An 18,067-nucleotide genomic window follows, 5' to 3' on the forward strand; every position below is an offset into this window, starting at 1 on the left:
CACCCCCTCTCTCTCCAGTCCCACTCACTCAAAGATGGCGACGGGGCCGCCTCCGCCCCTCACAAAGATGGCCGAATCGTCCCCTTCCCCAACATGGCGCCGGGCCAGAAGCCCCCCCCTCCCCCTTACCATCCGGCGGCACGGAGCGGACGTGATTGCGTAATGGCCAGGCCCGGAAGCCGGGTGCTGGGCCTGCTGTCGGCGGCGAGGAGCGGGAGGCGCCTGTGGAGCCGCGGCGCCTGCGTCCAGGGCGAGGCCGAAGACATGAGTAAGAACAAGATACCGGATAGGTGAGACCTGGGGCCTTCGGGGGGTTGGGTTGGGGTGAGGCCTGGGGCTGTCTCTAACCTCTCCTCCCATCTCTCTCTCTCCCTTTGTGTAGATGGGAGAACTACTCTGCGGTGGGGCTCAGGCTGCCGGGGACCAGGTTCATCGCCTTCAAAGTCCCATTGAAAAAGGTACGGGGGGGTGGGGGGAATCAGGGAAAGCCTGGCCTCTCCATTCGCACCCAACTGCTGCACAAATTCCTGGTCAGACCATAATAATCATAATAACTTTTATTCGTGTCGCAAGTCGGCTTACATGAACACTGCAATGAAGTTACTGTGAAAATCCCCTAAGTCGCCACACTCCGGCGCCTGTTCGGGTACACAGAGGGAGAATTCAGAACGTCCAATTCACCCTAACAAGCACGTCTTTCGGGACTTGTGGGAGGAAACCGGAGCACCCGGAGGAAACCCACACAGTAACGGGGAGAACGTGCAGACTCCGCACTGGCAGTCACCCCAAGCTGCGAATCAAACCCGGGACCCTGGAGCTGTAGCAACATTGCTAACCACTGTGCTACCGTCCCACCGTTGCCTCACAGCGCCCGGGACCCAGGTCTGCGCGGGTTTGCTCCCGTTTCCTCCCACAGTCCAAAGATGTGCAGGTTAGCTGGATTGGCCGTGCTCAAATTGTCCCTCAGTTTCCAGAGGGTTAGGTGGGGTTACGGGGTTAGAGTGGATGGGTGCGTTTAAGTATGGTGCTCTTTACAAGGGCTGGTGGAGACCCGAGGGACCGAATGGCCTCCTTCTGCACAGTAGATTCCATGAATCAAACCCGGGTCCCTGGAGCTGTGAAGCAACAATGCTAACCACTGCATTGCCGTACCGCCCACCTGGGAGCTGCCCTGCACACCACACCTCAGCAAGCATGCATAGATCCGTGGGAGGAGATGCCGTGCAGCATTTGTTAACAGGGTGACCCAGATTTCAAGGATTCACTCATTGAGGAGAGAGATTCCACTGTAGTCCCTAGAATTTAGAAGGCGGGGCGGGAGGGAGTGGATTCCACCACGCTAAAGTGAACGAGGAGGGTAGAGGGAGGCACGTAGGTCAGCACTGCTGCCTCACGGCGCCAGGGACCCGGGTTCGATTCCGGCCTCGGGTGATCATCTGTGTGTCGAGTACGCACTTCTCCCCCTTGGTCGCGGTGGTTTCCTCCGGGTGCTCTGCTTCCCTCCCCACAGCCCAAAGACGTGCAGGATCATAGAAGTTACAGTGCAGAAGGAGGCCATTCGGCCTATCGAGTCTGCACTGGCCCTTGGAAAGAGCACCCTCTAGCCCACGGCTCTACCATATCCCCGTAACCAGTAAGAGGCAATTGATCATGGCCAACCCACCTAACCTGCACATCTCTGGACTGTGGGAAGAAACCGGAGCACCCGGAGAAACCCATGCAGACATGGGGAGAAAGTGCAAACTCCACACAGTTACCCAAGGCCGGAGTTGAACCCGGGCCCCTGAAATGAAATGAAAATCGCTTATTGTCACAAGTAGGCTTCAAATGAAGTTACTGTGAAAAGTCCCTAGTCGCCACCTTCCGGCACCTGTTCGGGGAGGCTGATACGGGAATCGAACCGTGCTGCTGGCCTGCCTTGGTCTGTTTTCAAAGCCAGCGATTTAGCCCTGTGCTAAACAGCCCCGAAGTGGTGAGGCAGCAGTGCTAACCACTAGCCGCCCAGGTCAGGTGGATTGGCCACGCTGAATTGCCCCTTAGTGTCCACAGATGTGCAGATGAGGTAAGGTTGCGGGGACGGGGGGGGGGGGAACGGGGGGGGCTCGAGGGGCTGTCTGGTTTCTACAAGTACCGAAAAAATTGAGTACCGATGGAACAGAGGCAAGTTTTTTTTTCTTGTTAAAGCCACCAGTTTGTGGAATTCTTTTCCATGGATAGCAGTGGAGGCTGGGTTATTGAATATCCGAGTCTAGACAGATTTTTGGTCAACACAATGTTGCTCATTTTCTTACAACCCCGCCCTATTCTTTTATCTCCATCGCCACGATGTACCTTTCCTTCAGATGTTCGAGAAACAGTTGCAACCGGGCAAATTCTTCTCGCCCCCTGACCTCCTGAGACAGGTCCAGGAACAGAGTGAGGAGTTGGGAAAAATCATCGACCTCACCTTTACGAAGCGGTATTATGATTCCAAGGTAACAAGAGGAGATCCTTTGCCTTTACCCTTTGCTGACTGGGGAGGGTGGCGCGCTCAGTTGCGATGCATGCACAGGATTTCTGTCAACCGTGGAAGCGAGTGATCAGTGAGTGTCAGGTTTGCGAGATTTTGCTGGCAGCCATCTTAGTCATGCTTCTATCTTGGGCGTAGGAAATGGTGTTCTTTGCTTTTAAATGTATTCCTCCGAGATCGGCTCCAGAAATATTTAAGTGGGTGTTGGAAACAGGGATCCTGAATACAACGGTGAATTTAACATGACTTGTGTAACGTTATGGGTCGGACAGATCATTGGCTTTTCCCCCAGTAGAACTGTAGTCCCCATTTCGGGGGGGGGGGGGGGGGGGGTGATTATTTTGTCGGCTGGGTATGTGGGGCAGGGGGTAATCAGATTTGAGAATCCAGGAGCACAGAGGCAGCCAATACTGTCAGCAAGATTCTCACCGAATTGGAATGGTGGCTTGAAATGCGAAGGCTTGGGTGCAATGTTCTCTCAGATGTGCGGAGCGTGGGTTTGTGGAGGGAGGTCTGAGCTGGGTTGTGGGGGCGAAGGGCGGGGTGTCCGTTGGGTGATGGTCGGAGGATGGGCAAATACGCAGCGTAAGATGGCACTGGGGGGGGGGGGGGGGGTGGACGGACATCGGTGCCAATCCCATGTCAGATTGTAACCGCACTGAATCTGTCTCCACGGGCACACACCTTATCGCTGTGCCAGTTCACTTTCAATTTCTTCTCCGTGGTTGCAGGAGTTGCCGAAGGATTTGGTTTATGAGAAGATTTTCACCGCCGGCCATGAAGTGCCAAGTGGAAAAAACATTTTGACATTCAAAAAAGCTGTGCGCAGCTTCCTGTCGGGTAACCTGGACAACGGTAAGCTTGCCACCCGCCCGGGGCTGAGGGTCCACCCGCCCGGGGCTGTGGTGGCAGAGTGGGCATTCGATTAAATTGGGGCAGCACGGTGGTGCAGTAGTTAGCACTGCTGCCTCACGGCGCCGAGGACCCGGGTTTGATCCCGGCTCTGGGTCACTGCCTGTGTGGAGTTTGCACATTCTCCCTGTGTCTGCGTGGGTTTCACCTCCACACAACCCAAAGATGTGCCGGGTAGGTCGATTGGCCGCGCTAAATTGCCTCGAAATTGGGGGATAAAATGAATTGGTCACTTTAAATTTATAAAACCAACATTAATATTAAAGGGAGGAGCCTGAGATTTAGTTAAATGCTTCCCCCCCCCCCCAGAGTGATCAGGTTCAAGGTTGGCTCTTTGCCTGTCGCACAATGTTGGTCACCTCAAGCTGCTGGATGTCCCCGGGTGGAAGCGAGACACCTTTCGGGATGTTCCACCGTTTTCAAGTGAACAAAGTCCTTTTTTTTCTGAGGTGTTTGTCACTGTTGTACTGCAGGACAATGTGCCAGCATGTGGACAGCTAGCTCCCACACATAGCAATGTGAGAACGGGGAGATTCTGTCTCTCAAACGGTGCTGGTTGAAGAATACATGTTGGCGAGGGTACCGGTCAGAACTCGCCTGTTCTTTGAATCGTGCCATAGAGTTTTTCATATCTGTCATGTGATCTCCTAAAGTGGCGTCCTCGACAGTACTGTGCACCCTCAGTACTGACCCTCTGACAGTGCGGCACTCCCTCAGTACTGACCCTCTGACAGTGCAGCACTCCCTCAGTACTGACCCTCTGATAGTGCGGCACTCCCTCAGTACTGACCCTCTGACAGTGCGGCACTCCCTCAGTACTGACCCTCTGACAGTGCAGCACTCCCTCAGTACTGACCTCTCTGACAGTGTGCAGCACTCCCTCAGTACTGACCCTCTGACAGTGCGGCACTCCCTCAGTACTGACCCTCTGACAGTGCAGCACTCCCTCAGTACTGACCCCCTGACAGTGCAGCACTCCCTCAGTACTGACCCTCTGACAGTGCAGCACTCCCTCAGTACTGACCCTCTGACAGTGCAGCACTCCCTCAGTACTGACCCTCTGACAGTGCGGCACTCCCTCAGTACTGACCCTCTGACAGTGCGGCACTCCCTCAGTACTGACCCTCTGACAGTGCAGCACTCCCTCAGTACTGACCCTCTGACAGTGCGGCACTCCCTCAGTACTGACCCTCTGACAGTGCGGCACTCCCTCAGTACTGACCCTCTGACAGTGCGGCACTCCCTCAGTACTGACCCTCTGACAGTGCGGCACTCCCTCAGTACTGACCCTCTGACAGTGCGGCACTCCCTCAGTACTGACCCTCTGACAGTGCAGCACTCCCTCAGTACTGACCCTCTGACAGTGCAGCACTCCCTCAGTACTGACCCTCTGACAGTGCAGCACTGCCTCAGTACTGACCCTCTGACAGTGCAGCACTCCCTCAGTACTGACCATCTGACAGTACAGCACTCCCTCACTACTGACCCTCTGACAGTGCATCACTCCCTCAGTACTGACCCTCTGACAGTGCAGCACTCCCTCAGTACTGACCCTCTGACAGTGCAGCACTCCCTCAGTACTGACCCTCTGACAGTACAGCACTCCCTCACTACTGACCCTCTGACAGTGATCATTCCCTCAGTACTGATCCTCTGACAGTGCGGCACTCCCTCACTACTGACCCTCTGACAGTGCATCACTCCCTCACTACTGACCCTCTGACAGTGCATCATTCCCTCAGTACTGATCCTCTGACAGTGCGGCACTCCCTCACTACTGACCCTCTGACAGTGCATCACTCCCTCAGTACTGACCCTCTGACATTGTGCTTCCGGAGTTGAGTTGAATGTGAACGTGCCAGGGCCTGGCTGTTGGCAGACACACTCCCATCTTTCAGGCGCGGGATGCAGGGATGGAGCTGTAAGCCGTATGTTGAAGCTTTCTCTGTGCGTATCTATTTGTAGATAAACTGGTTGGAGTTCACTGCACTCACGGAGTTAATCGGACTGGCTATCTAATTTGCAGGTATGTTGTCGGTTGATCAATAAGGACTTGGGCTTGAGGAATTCAGTAATTTTCCCCCACCTCTTGATTTTGCAAGGAGCTGGAACCTTCCTTTTGCTTGAGGGAGGCAGTCGACTCCCAAACCCCACTTCCCCCTGGCAGCAGGGTGGCACAGCGGTCAACGCTGTAAGACGTGCAGGCTAGGTGGACTGGCCACGCTAAATTGCCCCTTAATTGGGGAAAAAAAATTGGGCACTCTAAATTTATTAAAAACAAAGTAATCCAATTGGTTATGCGAGTGATTGGGCGGAAATGGGAGACCTTGCACGCTGGGCCTTGACCGAAAGGCGGGCATTTCTATTGTGCCTTTCGCAACCTCGGAGCGACTCCGAATGCTTTACACGCAGTGAAGGACAATGTGGTGTCTACGCTGCTGGATGTTGGAGAAAATACGGCGATCAGTTTGTGCACAGCGAGCAGCCATGTCCGAATAAGGAGCTAATTTTTTTTCCTGACCTTGATTGAGGGATGAATGTTGGTCAGGACACTGGGTGTGGGTGGTTGGGGCCTCTTACTGATTTCACCCCCTCCACTCTCGGCTTTGTTTCAGGTACCTGATCGACGTGGATGGGATGGACCCTCGCAATGCAATCGATTGTAAGTTCTTGCTCTTCCCCTCTTGGCTGTTGCACCGATTGCCGCTTTGACAAGCTCCTAAACTTTGGTTCTTTCCCCTCCAGTGTTCAATAAATCCAGAGGACATCCGATAGAGAGACCGAACTACATACAGGATCTGCTGCAAGGGCAAAACAGGAGGTAAGGACTCCGGCTCCAGAAAGGTTAATAACCAGAACTTGGCCTGTTCCGGTGCCCAGGTGCTGACAGGGCTGTGGCACAGTTGCAGAATGATTCCCCTCCCCTATTGCCGTACTCCATTTTGCCCATCGTGTTCCTGCTGGGTCTGTACACCCGTGAATGCGAATCGACAACCTGGGGAGCTTTGCAGGTTTAAAACCCTCCTCGTGCAGCGAGGGTCAAGCTCGGGAATAAGGAAGGGGGGCAGCCGCAATGTTGGGGCCTCCTGACAGCCAGCTGGAGATAGAGGAGCAGATATGGAGACACAAAGATTGGTGGAGTTGTGTGGATGGTGAAGAGGATTGTCAGAGGCGACCGTGGGATATAGATGGACTGGAGACTTGGGCGGAAAGCTGGAAGATGGCGTTTAATCCGCACAAATGTGAGGTAGTGTATTTTGGAAGGTTTAATACAGATGGGAATTATACAGTAAATGAGAGAACCGTAAGAGCATTGACAGGCTGAGGGATCTGGGTGTGCAGGTCCACAGATCACTGAAAGTGGCAACGCAGGTGGAGAAGGCAGACGGCATGCTTGCCTTCATTGGATGGGGCATTGAGTATAAAAACTGGCAGTGTTATGCTGCTGCTGTACAGGGCCTCAGTTAGGCCACTTTTGGAATATTGCGTACAGTTCTGGTCGCCACACTACCAGAAGGATGTGGAGGCTTTGGAGAGGGTGCAGAGGAGGTTTACTAAGGATGTTGCCTGGTCTGGAGGGTGTTAGCTATGCGGAGAGGTATGAGGATAACCTCAGATTGTTTTGACGGGCGAGACGGAGATTGAGGGGTGACCTGTTCGAGGTTTACAAAATTCTGAGGGGCATGGGCAGAGGGGGCACCAGAAGGTTTTTTTCCCAGGGTGGGAGAGTCAATTACGAGGGGGCATCGGTTTAAGGTGCGAGGGGCAAAGGTTAGAGGAGATGTACGAGGCAGGTTTTTTTTACACAGAGGGTGCTGAGTGGCTGGAACTCGCTGCCGGAGGAGGTGATGGAAGCACGGCGATTAAGGGGCATCTTGACGAATACATGAATAGGATGGGAATAGAGGGATACGGACCCTGGAAGTGTAGAAGATTTTAGTTTAGACGGGCAGCATGGTCGGCACAGGCTTGGAGGGCCGAAGGGCCTGTTCCTGTGCTGTACTTGTTCTTTGTTCTGTTCTTTGTTCCACCCCTGCCTTTTGCTCGGGTTATATGTTCCTCGTTGCACAGTTCTCACAGTGAGAAGACATGTTGGCTCAACTTCCCTCTGTTTAATCCCCCCCCCCCCCCACCCCTGCCCCGCAGCAATAATGGAACTGGTGTACCTGCTCCATGCCCAGGAACGAGGCAGAAGGAACATCACAGGCCGCAGGCTGTGTTCAAGCAGAGACAGAGGTGTGTATGAATGTGTGATTACTCAGTTTGCTTTATGGTGACATCCTCAAACTGTCCTGACGAGACGGAGTGCAAATACCTGATTATTTTTCCCCCCCAAATCCTGAATCTAAACTTTGTTCAAATCTGCAACAGTTGATGACAAATCTACTCTCCCCATTCGTACCTCCCCTCATCCCACTTTTTGATCATATCTGGCCCCATTGCTACCCAGCCTCGCCTCGCACCGTCACCCTTTTTTGAGCTGTCCTGCCCTCTCCCCATCACAAACTTTCCCTTTTGCTCTTCCCCCCCCCCCCCCCCCCTCTTCCTGCCACATCTCGTGCTGCCTTTCCGTTTCCCGTTCCTGTCTGTAGAGCGAGCTGGGTTAACAGTGGTGTGAGATAGGGACGGCACAGTGGCTAGCACTGCTGCCTCGCGGCGCCGAGGTCCCGGGTCCGATCCCGGATCACCGTCCGTGTGGAGTTTGCGCATTCTCCCCCGTGTCTGCGTGGCTCTCACCCCCCACAACCCAAAAAGATGTGCAGGGTAGTTGGATTGGCCAGGCTAAATTGCCCCTTAATTGGGAATAAAACCAGTGGTGTGAGATTCAGAATTCTTTGGGAATTAGCGGGGATGAATCCAGAGTGGCTGATACCAAGAGCGGGAGATTTGGGGCGAAGGGGGGGGGTGCATTAAAATCAGCCCCTAAAAGGCGCGAGGTCATGACCCAGGCGGAGATCACCATGTTGAAGAATAGACAAGACAGATTGAAGGCAAAGGGTGTCTGGTAGGTAGACGCAAGCACGGGTTTGGTGGGCCAAATGGCCTGCATTTGTATTTTGAGCTGTGATATTCTGTTGTATTGAGTGTGGTCCAGAAGGTTGTATGCAGGGACCGTTCGACTTTGGTGTACCTTTCCAGAAGGATGCTGCGTTGCTGTCTTGGTAGCTGCGGCTTACAGAGCCTGTTGTGTGACTCTGTCTGATTCTGTCACAGGGGTGCAGGGCCCTCAGCTGTCGCACTGCCCCACCTTGCCCTTGTTGTGCAGTGTTTGTGACGGCAACAGTCAGCCGGGAGGCACAGGCTAGATCTGCAATGGAGTCCCACTGGGTCACCGCACTCTCCTGTGTATCCATCTGTTTGTCGAATCTTGTATAGCCCGTTGCGAAATAAACCCATCAGATGTTGCGTTCCTTTGTCAACAGGAAGGGTTGTCATCGCAGTTATTCAAACAGCACTCACTCTCTCTCTCGATGTAGCTATCTTGCGCTCGCTCCTTTGGTGTTCCGAAAAATGAATGTTCCGCAAGCATTTATATTCAAAACCTATTCAGAATATTGAACCCGACAGGCGGGAAAATGACCCTTACCACTGACTGACTCAACTCACTTACCTCCTGCTCATGGCCATCTAAGGAAATTCGGCATGTCCACACTGACTTACCACCACGGAAAGCATCCTATCGGGCTGCATCACGGTCTGGTATGGCAACCGCTCGGCCCAAAACCGTAAGCAACTACAGAGAGTCGTGAACACAGCCCAGTCCACCACACGAACCCGCCTCCCATCCATTGATTCCATCTACACCTCCCGCTGCCTGGGGAAAGCGGGCAGCATAATCAAAGACCCCTCCCACCCGGCTTACTCACTCTTCCAACTTCTTCCATCGGGCAGGAGATTCAGAAGTCTGAGAACACGCACGAACAGACTCAAAAACAGCTTCTTCCCCACTGTCACCAGACTCCTAAACAACCCTCTTATGGACTGACCTCATTAACACTACACCCTATATGCTTCACCCACTACCGGTGTCTATGTATTTACATTGTGGATCTTGTGTTGCACTATTATATATTTTGATTTCATGTACTAAGTGATCTGTTGAGCTGTATGCAGAAAAATACTTTTCACTGTAGGGCAGCACGGTAGCATGGTGGTTAGCATAAATGCTTCACAGCTCCAGGGTCCCAGGTTCGATTCCCGGCTGGGTCGCTGTCTGTGTGGAGTCTGCACGTCCTCCCCCTGTGTGCGTGGGTTTCCTCCGGGTGCTCCGGTTTCCTCCCACAGTCCAAAGATGTGTGGGTTAGGTGGATTGGCCATGCTAAATTGCCCGTAGTGTCCTAATAAAAGTAAGGTTAAGGGGAGGGGGGGGGGGGTTGTTGGGTTACGGGTATAGGGTGGCTACGTGGGTTTGAGTAGGGTGATCATGGCTCGGCACAACATTGAGGGCCGAAGGGCCTGTGCTGTACTGTTCTATGTTCTATGTACCTCGGTACACGTAACAATAAACAAATCCACATCCATCTGCCTGCAGCTTGCCTTCTCTCCAGACTCTCGAGCTCCTCACTCCTGCTTGCCACTTCCCTCAATGACTCCCCTGCCCGACACTCCCCTCCCGCCCACCACCCTCTCACTGAGGGGGCAGGTCAGCAAGTGGGGCGGGAGGGGGTAGAGGGGTACGGACAGAGTGGCTCAGCGATAGGGAAGTGGCGGGGTTGGAGTGGGTTAGGGAGGAGGGAGCGCTCCAAGATGGCAATATTGTGGGGGGAGAAGTACTGGGGAAAATTGTACAGTCGCAGGGATGGTCTGCACAAGTCATCCAATGTTGGAGGAATCGGACTGAACCAGTAGTCTACTGTTATAGGGGAATAGTGAGGATGCTCTGCCAGTGCTGAGGGAGTGCCGCACTGTCAGAGGGTCAGTACTGAGGGAGTGCCGCACTGTCAGAGGGTCAGTACTGAGGGAGTGCCGCACTGTCAGAGGGTCAGTACTGAGGGAGTGCCGCACTGTCAGAGGGTCAGTACTGAGGGAGTGCCGCACTGTCAGAGGGTCAGTACTGAGGGAGTGCGCACTGTCAGAGGGTCAGTACTGAGGGAGTGCCGCACTGTCAGAGGGTCAGTACTGAGGGAGTGCCGCACTGTCAGAGGGTCAGTACTGAGGGAGTGCTGCACTGTCAGAGGGTCAGTACTGAGGGAGTGCTGCACTGTCAGAGGGTCAGTACTGAGGGGAGTGCCGCACTGTCAGAGGGTCAGCTACTGAGGGAGTGCAGCACTATCACAGGGTCAGTACTGAGAGAGTGCCGCACTGTCAGAGGGTCTGTACTGAGGGAGTGCTGCACTGTCAGAGGGTCAGTACTGAGGGAGTGCGCACTGTCAGAGGGTCAGTACTGAGGGAGTGCTGCACTGTCAGAGGGTCAGTACTGAGGGAGTGCTGCACTGTCAGAGGGTCAGTACTGAGGGAGTGCTGCACTGTCAGAGGGTCAGTACTGAGGGAACGCTGCACTGTCAGAGGGTCAGTACTGAGGGAGCGCTGCTCTGTCAGAGGGTCAGTACTGAGGGAGTGCCGCACTGTCAGAGGGTCAGTACTGAGGGAGTGCTGCACTGTCAGAGGGTCAGTACTGAGGGAGTGCCGCACTGTCAGAGGGTCAGTACTGAGGGAGTGCTGCACTGTCAGAGGGTCAGTACTGAGGGAGTGCTGCACTGTCAGAGGGTCAGTACTGAGGGAGTGCTGCTCTGTCAGAGGGTCAGTACTGAGGGAGTGCCGCACTGTCAGAGGGTCAGTACTGAGAGAGTGCCGCACTGTCAGAGGGTCAGTACTGAGGGAGTGCCGCACTGTCAGAGGGTCAGTACTGAGGGAGTGCCGCACTATCAGAGGGTCAGTACTGAAGGAGTGCAGCACTATCAGAGGGTCAGTACTGAAGGAGTGCAGCACTGTCAGAGGGTCAGTACTGAGGGAGGGCTGCACTGTTGAGCACTACTGGAAGAAGAGAAGACAAGTTCTTTGCAATGTCCAGGCCAATATTTAACTCAACCAACACTTAAAACAAACGAACTGGCCAGTTTGGTCGGTGTGGTTTGTGGGATATTGCTGACGCACAATATTTACCTTCGTAACAGTATCTGCCTTTGGCCCATTGCAGTCAGCTGACAGGTTTAAAATGGAGGGACGTTGGTTTGCCGATGTTGGAAATGTTCCCTTCTCTGTGACACCTCGCCATATATTGTGCAGTTACTGGGAAATACAGCGATAGATTTTGACGGTGCTCCAGTATGTAATCTGTGAATAATGCAGTCACTTTTCTCTTGCAGACCGTACCAATTGAAATGTCCCACTCGGAATGGCTATCGTGAGTTCAGCCAATCGGCCTGCCCAGCTCTGTCTGCTCAATCCTCCGGACAGCATCGCAATGGACGAAGGTTTGGGACTGGCGCTGTGCACCAATCAGTGCGTCAGAATGGCAATGTCCAGCCATATTCCAACAATGAATACGGAACGGAGGAATTGTCCTGGAGGAGTGGTCAGCCCGCGGCCTCACGGTGGAGCGGTCAATCTGAAGCCTCACAGTGGAGCGGTCAGCCCGCGGCCTCACAGTGGAGCGGTCAGCCCGAAGCCTCACGGTGGAGCGGTCAGCCCGAAGCCTCACGGAGGAGCGGTCAGCCCGAAGCCTCACGGTGGAGCGGTCAGCCCGAAGCCTCACGGTGGAGCGGTCAGACCGCGGACACACAGTGGAGCGGTCAGACCGCGGCCGTGCGGTGGAGCGATCAGGCCGAAGCCTCACAGTGGAGCGGTCAGTCTGAGGCCTTGCGGTGGAGTGGTCAGCCCGCGGCCTCACAGAGGAGCGGTCAGCCCGAGTCCTCACAGTGGAGCGGTCAGCCCGAGTCCTCACAGTGGAGCGGTCAGCCCGAGTCCTCGCGGTGGAGCGGTCAGTCCGAGGCCTCACGATGGAGTGGTCAGCCCGCGGCCTCACAGTGGAGCGGTCAGCCCGAGTCCTCACGGTGGAGCGGTCAATCCGAGGCCTCACAATGGAGCGGTCAGCCCACGGCCTCACGGTGGAGCGGTCAGTCCAAGGCCTCACGGTGGAGCGGTCAGTCCGAAGCCTCACAGCAGAGCGGTCAGCCCGCGGCCTCACAGCAGAGCGGTCAGCCCGCGGCCTCACAGTGGAGCGGTCAGCCCGCGGCCTCACAGCAGAGCGGTCAGCCCGCGGCCTCACAGCGGAGTGGTCAGCCCGCGGCCTCACAGTGGAGCGCTCAGCCCGCGGCCTCGCAGCGGAGCGGTCAGCCCGCGGCTTCACGGTGGAGCGGTCAGTCCAAGGCCTCACGGTGGAGCGGTCAGTCCGAAGCCTCTCAGCAGAGCGGTCAGCCCGCGGCCTCACAGTGGAGCGGTCAGCCCGCGGCCTCACAGCAGAGCGGTCAGCCCGCGGCCTCACAGTGGAGCGGTCAGCCCGCGGCCTCACAGTGGAGCGGTCAGCCCGCGGCCTCACAGTGGAGCGGTCAGCCCGCGGCCTCACAGTGGAGCGGTCAGCCCGCGGCCTCACAGCGGAGCGGTCAGCCCCAACCCCCCTGGCAGAGTTATCAGCCACCACAAGCTGGACGGGGCAGGAGAGACTGGAAAGTGAACGCTGGCGGTCAGGACAGACTGAGTGCACATCGACAATGGGACAACTGAAGTGGAAACAGGAAAGATTGTAGTCCTATAATTTGCTGATGTGTGAACAGATTTCACAATGCTTTCTTTTATAAATATTGATTCTAAAATATGGTTCACCATGAAACTGTGCAGCTAACTGGGAGCTGGCTTGTGCCTCATCTGTCAATGCCAAGCACTTGTTTCACCTTGCACATGAGGCTCCTCGCTCATTGCCTGACACCACGTCACAATGAGCGAGTCTTTTAACATTTTATATTCTGCTTCTGAGGTTGATGCACAACCTGACCGGCGGTTTTACCCAGGCCAGACGGTCGAAAAATCTTAAATATTATGTTACGTTAGCCCTGCAGCCTCACGGCGCCAAGGACCCGGTTAGATCCTGGCTCTGGGTCACTGTCCGTGAGGAGTTTGTACATTCTCCCCGTGTCTGTGTGGGTCTCACCCCCACAATCCAAAAGATGTGCAGGTTAGGTGGATTGGCCACGCTAAATTGCCCCTTACTTGGGTACTCTAAATTTGTTTTAAAAAAAGATGTATTTGAAGCTGGATTTCATTTTAAATTGTTCCTTTTAAATTATTTAATTCCCATCCCGTTCAGCCACCTTTGAACCGTGCTCTGCCCAAATCCACTGACCCCGGCTATTTGGCGGTGGAATGTGTTTCAGGATCAGTTCCTGATCGCTGGGCTCTGGTGCCATTGCGGAGGTCAGGCTTGGCTCCGTGCCTTGCCCGTGCAATGTGCCAGCCTGCCGCCTCTCTCTGTCTTGTCTCATGGGGTAAGCACTGTCGGCCAGTGCCTCCGTGAGATAAGCCTGTCCTTATTCTCTGCTCGTCAGTTACCTGAACCAAAAGTGGCCTCTTATTGCACCAGCTTCTCCCAGACCTCTCCGCATTGACACGAGGCAAAGTTCAGCCCTTTTTTTTTAAACAAACAAATTGTCTTAAAAATGTTCTTTTTTAAAGAATTTTCAGAATTGTTTTATCTTCACACACTGCGCAAAATCTTAATTCAGAAATAAAGGAGTTTCCTAGTCCGCTGGCTGCAGTTTTCTCATCCCAAGCATCGTGGACATGAGGGGTTCATTTTGAATTGTTGCTGCTCCCGGCAGGCTCCGGATCTGCTTTGATTAAACTCACTCACTGAAGCTTGCAGATTGATAGAGGGATAGGAAGCAAGGAGTTTGGGGGCAGCAGGGTAGCATGGTGGTTAGCATAAATGCTTCACAGCTCCAGGGTCCCAGGTTTGATTCCCGGCTGGGTCACTGTCTGTGTGGAGTCTGCACGTCCTCCCCCTGTGTGCGTGGGTTTCCTCCGGGTGCTCCGGTTTCCTCCCACAGTCCAAAGATGTGCGGGTTAGGTGGATTGGCCATGCTAAATTGCCCGTAGTGTCCTAATAAAAGTAAGGTTAAGGGGGGGTTGTTGGGTTACGGGTATAGGGTGGATACGTGGGTTTGAGTAGGGTGATCATGGCTCGGCACAACATTGAGGGCTGAAGGGCCTGTTCTGTGCTGTACTGTTCTATGTTCTATGAGTATCGAATGAGGCAGAGAAATGGCAAATGGAGTTTAATCCAGACAAATGTGAGGTAATAATGCATTTCGGTAGGTCTAACATAAGAAGGGAAATATACCGTTAATGGCAAAACTCTTAGGAATATAAAACGTCAGAGAGCTCTGGGCGTGCAGGTCCACAGATCTTTGCAAGTGGCAACACAAGTGGACAAGGTAGTCAAGAAAGCAGACTGAATGCTTGCCTTCATTGGACGGGGCATCGAGTATAAAAACTGGCAAGTCATGCTGCAGTTGGATAGAACCTTGGTAAGGCAGCACTGGGAATATTGCGCACAATTCTGGTCGCCACACTACCAGAAGGATGTGGAGGCTTTGGAGAGGGTGCAGAGGAGGTTTACCTGGATGTTGCCTGGTCTGGAGGGTGTTAGCTATGTGGAGGGGCTGAATAGACTCTGACTGTTTTCATTAGAGGTTGAGAGGGTGACCTGTTGGAGGCCTACAAGATTATGAGGGGCATGGATAGAGTGGATGGGCAGGAACTCTTTCCCAGGGTGGAGGGGTCAGTCACCAGGGGGCATAGGTTTAAGGTCCGTGGGGCAAAGTTTAGAGGAGATGTGCGAGGCAGGTTTTTTACATAGAGGGTGGTGAGTGCCTGGAACACGTTGCCAGGGGAGGTTGTGGAAGCAGATACATTAACGGCGTTCAAAAGGCATCTTGACAAACACATGGATAGGATGGGTATAGAGGGATACGGCACAAGGAAGGGCTGAGGGGTTTGGCAAAGGGTGGTTATCATGGCCGGTACAGGCTTGGAGGGCCGAAGGGCCTGTTCCTCTGCTGTATTCTTTGTAGCACTTGGTTGGAGCCGTATGGGTCACCCGAAGAGTGTGATAACAAGCCAAACCGGCAGTGCTAACTGGTCACCATCGAGGTCTTTCGTATCTGGTGGGCACCACCGGGTCTGAAGTATTTTGTTGACCCTTTTAATCACATTTGAGTTTGATGTTTTCCGTTTCATTTGCTTTGTTTTTGTTTGGGGCAGAACCCCTTTAAGGGGCTGCCCCTTTAATTTGTCCCTCAGTTTGTTTGATTGGTTCAAGCAAAATAGTTGGCATTGGAAGTAGGGCTGTAGAAGATCATGTCTGCTCTTGCTTCAGAGTGACACTGCATCCTCCACCTCACCCGTCCCCAGTGTGTCACCCATTAAATGAGGTCTGGAAGGTCTTGTCTTTCACTGTACATCCATGTATGGAGTATGTTCAGCGAGTTTCTGTCAGAATATAAAGGAGGCAGTGCCGAGACCATCGACCGGATTGGAGCTGAAGGTGAGAGGAACCTGCAGACACATCCGAAGGTGGCTTCCATTTCGCACTTCCTGTCAGCCCAGGTCAGGAATGTAGCCGTTTAATGTTGGGGCTGCTCAGGGCAGCTCCAGAACCTACCCAGCTCAAGGGCAGCGCCAGAACCTCACTGGGTCAGGGCAGATCCAGAACCTTCCTAGCTCAGGGCAGCTCCAGAACCTCCCGATCAGGGCAGCTCTAGAACCCACAACCTCCCAGCTCAGGGCCGCTCCAGAACATACCCCGCTCAGGGAAGATTCAGAACCTCCCTAGCTCAGGGCAGATCCAGACCCCCCCCCCCCCCCCCCCCCCGTGGCTCAGGGCAGCTCTAGTTCCTGACCCTCCCCAGCTCAGGGAAACTACAGAACCCAGACTCTTCCCAGCTCAGGGCAGTTCCAGAACCTCCCCAGCGCAGGGCAGCTGCAGAACCTCCCTAGCTCAGGCCAGATCTAGAACCTCAGCTCAGGGCAGCTCCAGAACCTCCCCAGCTCAGGGCAGTGCCAGAACCTCCCCAGCTCAGGGCAGCTCCAGAAACTCTCCAGCTCAGGGCAGCTCTAGAAACTCCCCAGCTCAGGGCAGCTCCAGAACCTTCCCAGCTCAGGGCAGCTCCAGAACCTCCCCAGCTCAGGGCAGCACCAGAACCTCCCCAGCTCAGGGCAGCTCCAGAACACAGACCCTCCCCAGCTCAGGGCAGCTCCAGAATCTCCCCATCTCAGGGCAGCTCTAGAACCCAGAACCTTCCTAGCCCTGGGCAGCTCCAGAACCTCACTAGCTCAGGGCAGATCCAGAACCTCCCCAGCTCAGGGCAACTTCAGAACCTCCCTAGCTCAGGGAAGATCCAGAACCTCCCCAGTTCAGGGCAGCTCCAGAACCTCCCCAGCTCAGGGAAGCTCCAGAACCTTCCTCGCTCAGGGCAGATCCAGAACCTCCCTAGCTCAGGGCAGATCAAGAACCTCCCCAGCTCAGGGCAGCTCCAGCCACCCTCCCCCAGCTCAGGGCATTTCCAGAACCTCCCCAGCTCATGACAGCTCTAGAACCCAGACCATCCCCAGCTCAGAGCAGCTCCAGGACCTCCCCAGCTCTGGGCAGCTCCAGACCCCCTCCCCCAGTTCAGGGCAGCTCCAGAACCTCCCCAACTCAGGGCAGCTCTAGAACCCAGAGCCTCCCCCAGCTCGGCAGCTCTAGAACCAAGACCCCCGGCAGCTCCAGAACCTCCCTAGCTCAGGGCAGATTCAGAACCTCCCCAGCTCAGAGCAGCTCCAGAACCTCCCCAGCTCAGGGCAGCTCTAGAACCCAGAGCCTCCCCAGCTCAGAGCAGCTCCAGAACCTCCCCAGCGCAGGGCAGCTGCAGAACCTCCCTAGCTCAGGTCGGATCTAGAACCTCAGCTCAGGGCAGCTCCAGAACCTCCCCAGCTCAGGGCAGTGCCAGAACCTCCCCAGCTCAGGGCAGTGCCAGAACCTCCCCAGCTCAGGGCAGTGCCAGAACCTCCCCAGCTCAGGGCAGCTCCAGGAACTCTCCAGCTCAGGGCAGCTCTAGAAACTCCCCAGCTCAGGGCAGCTCCAGAACCTCCCCAGCTCAGGGCAGCTCCAGAACCTCCCCAGCTCATGGCAGCACCAGAACCTCCCCAGCTCAGGGCAGCTCCAGAACACAGACCCTCCCCAGCTCAGGGCAGCTCCAGAATCTCCCCATCTCAGGGCAGCTCTAGAACCCAGAACCTTCCTAGCCCTGGGCAGCTCCAGAACCTCACTAGCTCAGGGCAGATCCAGAACCTCCCCAGCTCAGGGCAGATCCAGAACCTCCCCAGTTCAGGGCAGCTCCAGAACCTCCCCAGCTCAGGGAAGCTCCAGAACCTTCCTCGCTCACGGCAGATCCAGAACCTCCCTAGCTCAGGGCAGATCAAGAACCTCCCCAGCTCAGGGCAGCTCCAGACACCTTCCCCCAGCTCAGGGCATTTCCAGAACCTCCCCAGCTCATGACAGCTCTAGAACCCAGACCCTCCCCAGCTCAGAGCAGCTTCAGGACCTCCCCAGCTCTGGGCAGCTCCAGACCCCCTCCCCCAGTTCAGGGCAGCTCCAGAACCTCCCCAACTCAGGGCAGCTCTAGAACCCAGAGCCTCCCCCAGCTCAGGGCAGCTCTAGAACCAAGACCC

The 18,067-nt window shown here is 55.0% G+C and overlaps 1 protein-coding gene across 1 annotated transcript; it reads left to right on the forward strand.

The window, feature by feature from the left end:
* Window positions 1-134: 134 nt before the first annotated feature.
* LOC119957363 (heat shock protein DDB_G0288861-like) lies at window positions 135-14,100 on the forward strand. Its single transcript, XM_038785284.1, has 9 exons — window positions 135-290; window positions 383-458; window positions 2,343-2,474; window positions 3,241-3,364; window positions 5,387-5,447; window positions 6,037-6,083; window positions 6,167-6,242; window positions 7,568-7,657; window positions 11,728-14,100. Exons 1-9 carry the CDS (start codon window positions 163-165, stop codon window positions 13,082-13,084), a joined length of 2,091 nt encoding a protein of 696 aa, XP_038641212.1. The 5' UTR covers window positions 135-162; the 3' UTR covers window positions 13,085-14,100.
* Window positions 14,101-18,067: the final 3,967 nt, after the last annotated feature.

Source organism: Scyliorhinus canicula, chromosome 26 (assembly GCF_902713615.1).
Source record: "Scyliorhinus canicula chromosome 26, sScyCan1.1, whole genome shotgun sequence".
NCBI lineage: Eukaryota > Metazoa > Chordata > Chondrichthyes > Carcharhiniformes > Scyliorhinidae > Scyliorhinus > Scyliorhinus canicula.